The sequence below is a fragment of the Microtus ochrogaster genome, chromosome 21 (genome assembly GCF_000317375.1).
Source record: "Microtus ochrogaster isolate Prairie Vole_2 chromosome 21, MicOch1.0, whole genome shotgun sequence".
Lineage (NCBI taxonomy): Eukaryota > Metazoa > Chordata > Mammalia > Rodentia > Cricetidae > Microtus > Microtus ochrogaster.
In genome coordinates this window covers 3,861,011-3,862,200 of record NC_022022.1, presented here as the reverse complement: position 1 = coordinate 3,862,200, position 1,190 = coordinate 3,861,011, and the positions used below count along the sequence as shown (strand labels likewise).

Sequence of the window (1,190 nt, the reverse complement as noted above, 5' to 3'; positions counted from 1 at the left end):
TTCCTTCCTTCCTTCCTTCCTTCCTTCCTTCCTTCCTTCCTTCCTTCCTTCCTTCCTTCCTTCCTTCCTTTATCTTTCTCTTCCCCCCCCAACACTGTTTCTCTGTGGCTTTGGAGCCTGTCCTGGAACTTGCTCTTGTAAACTAGGCTGGCCTCGAACTCACAGAGATCTGCCTGCCTCTGCCTCTTGAGTGCTAGGTTTAAGGCATGTGCCATACCTTTAACTTTTATAAGTCAAATTATTGCAGACTTTGCTGCAGAAAGGATTTTAATAGTCAAGGATTAAAATTGTCAGTCTGATCCATTGGTAGCGTAGAGAGGGTAGGTTACTGATGAAGTCATGAGCATGATTGCAGCTATAGATAGTGGCGCATGCTATTCCAACACTTGGCATGCTGGGGCAGGATGATTGCCCTGAGTTGAGGACCAATATGGACAACATAGTAAGCGCCAGGCTAGCCTATTTACAGTATGCCCTTTTCAAACAGATGTTTCACTTGGTGTAAAACTGTTTCTACAGTTCTAGATCATTGTCTTACTAACTTTTTCCTTTCTGGTAGCATGGCGGACACCGACCTGTTTATGGAATGTGAGGAGGAAGAACTGGAGCCATGGCAGAAAATCAGCGATGTCATTGAGGACTCTGTAGTAGAAGATTATAATTCAGTGGATAAAACTACTCCAGGTAACTAAAACTCGATGTTCTTAGGTTGTTGTTTGCATTAATTATATTGAATTTTAGAGAAAGAATTTAAGAATCTAGAGAGAAGGCTAGGGGTATCACTCAGTTATGTAGTATTTGTCTAGACTGTTTTCACCAACACATAAGCCAGGGGTGGTGGTACATACCTATAATCTTAGCAGTGGAGGTGGAGGCAGGAGGATTACAAACACAAGGTCATTTTCTGCTATACAAAAGGTTTGAAACCAGCCTGAGATACATGGGACCTTGGTTTTTGTCTTTGTTTTTGTTTTTGTTTTGTTTTGTTTTTTTAAAAAAAAGGGAAAGAAACTAGAGAAAGCCATGGTACCTCACACCTATAATTCTAGCTCTTAGGAGGCTTGAGACCTCAAGCTAGAGGTACATAATAAGTTCCAGGCCAACCAGGGACTGTAGAGTGAGACCCTGCTGAGAGCATGTGTGTGCGCGCGCACACACACACACACACACACACACACACACACACACAC

General features: G+C 42.8%; 1 protein-coding gene across 5 annotated transcripts in view; it reads left to right on the top strand.

The window, feature by feature from the left end:
• Nucleotides 1–1,190, top strand: part of Pogz (pogo transposable element derived with ZNF domain) — a 41,092-nt gene that overhangs the window by 14,088 nt on the left and 25,814 nt on the right. For all 5 annotated transcript variants that reach the window (XM_026783957.1, XM_026783953.1, XM_005357009.2 and 2 more), the window contains exon 2: nucleotides 560–684. In XM_026783957.1, the coding sequence (XP_026639758.1) occupies nucleotides 561–684 (124 nt within the window). In that variant the 5' untranslated portion in view covers nucleotide 560. The remainder of the gene's footprint in view (nucleotides 1–559; nucleotides 685–1,190) is intronic.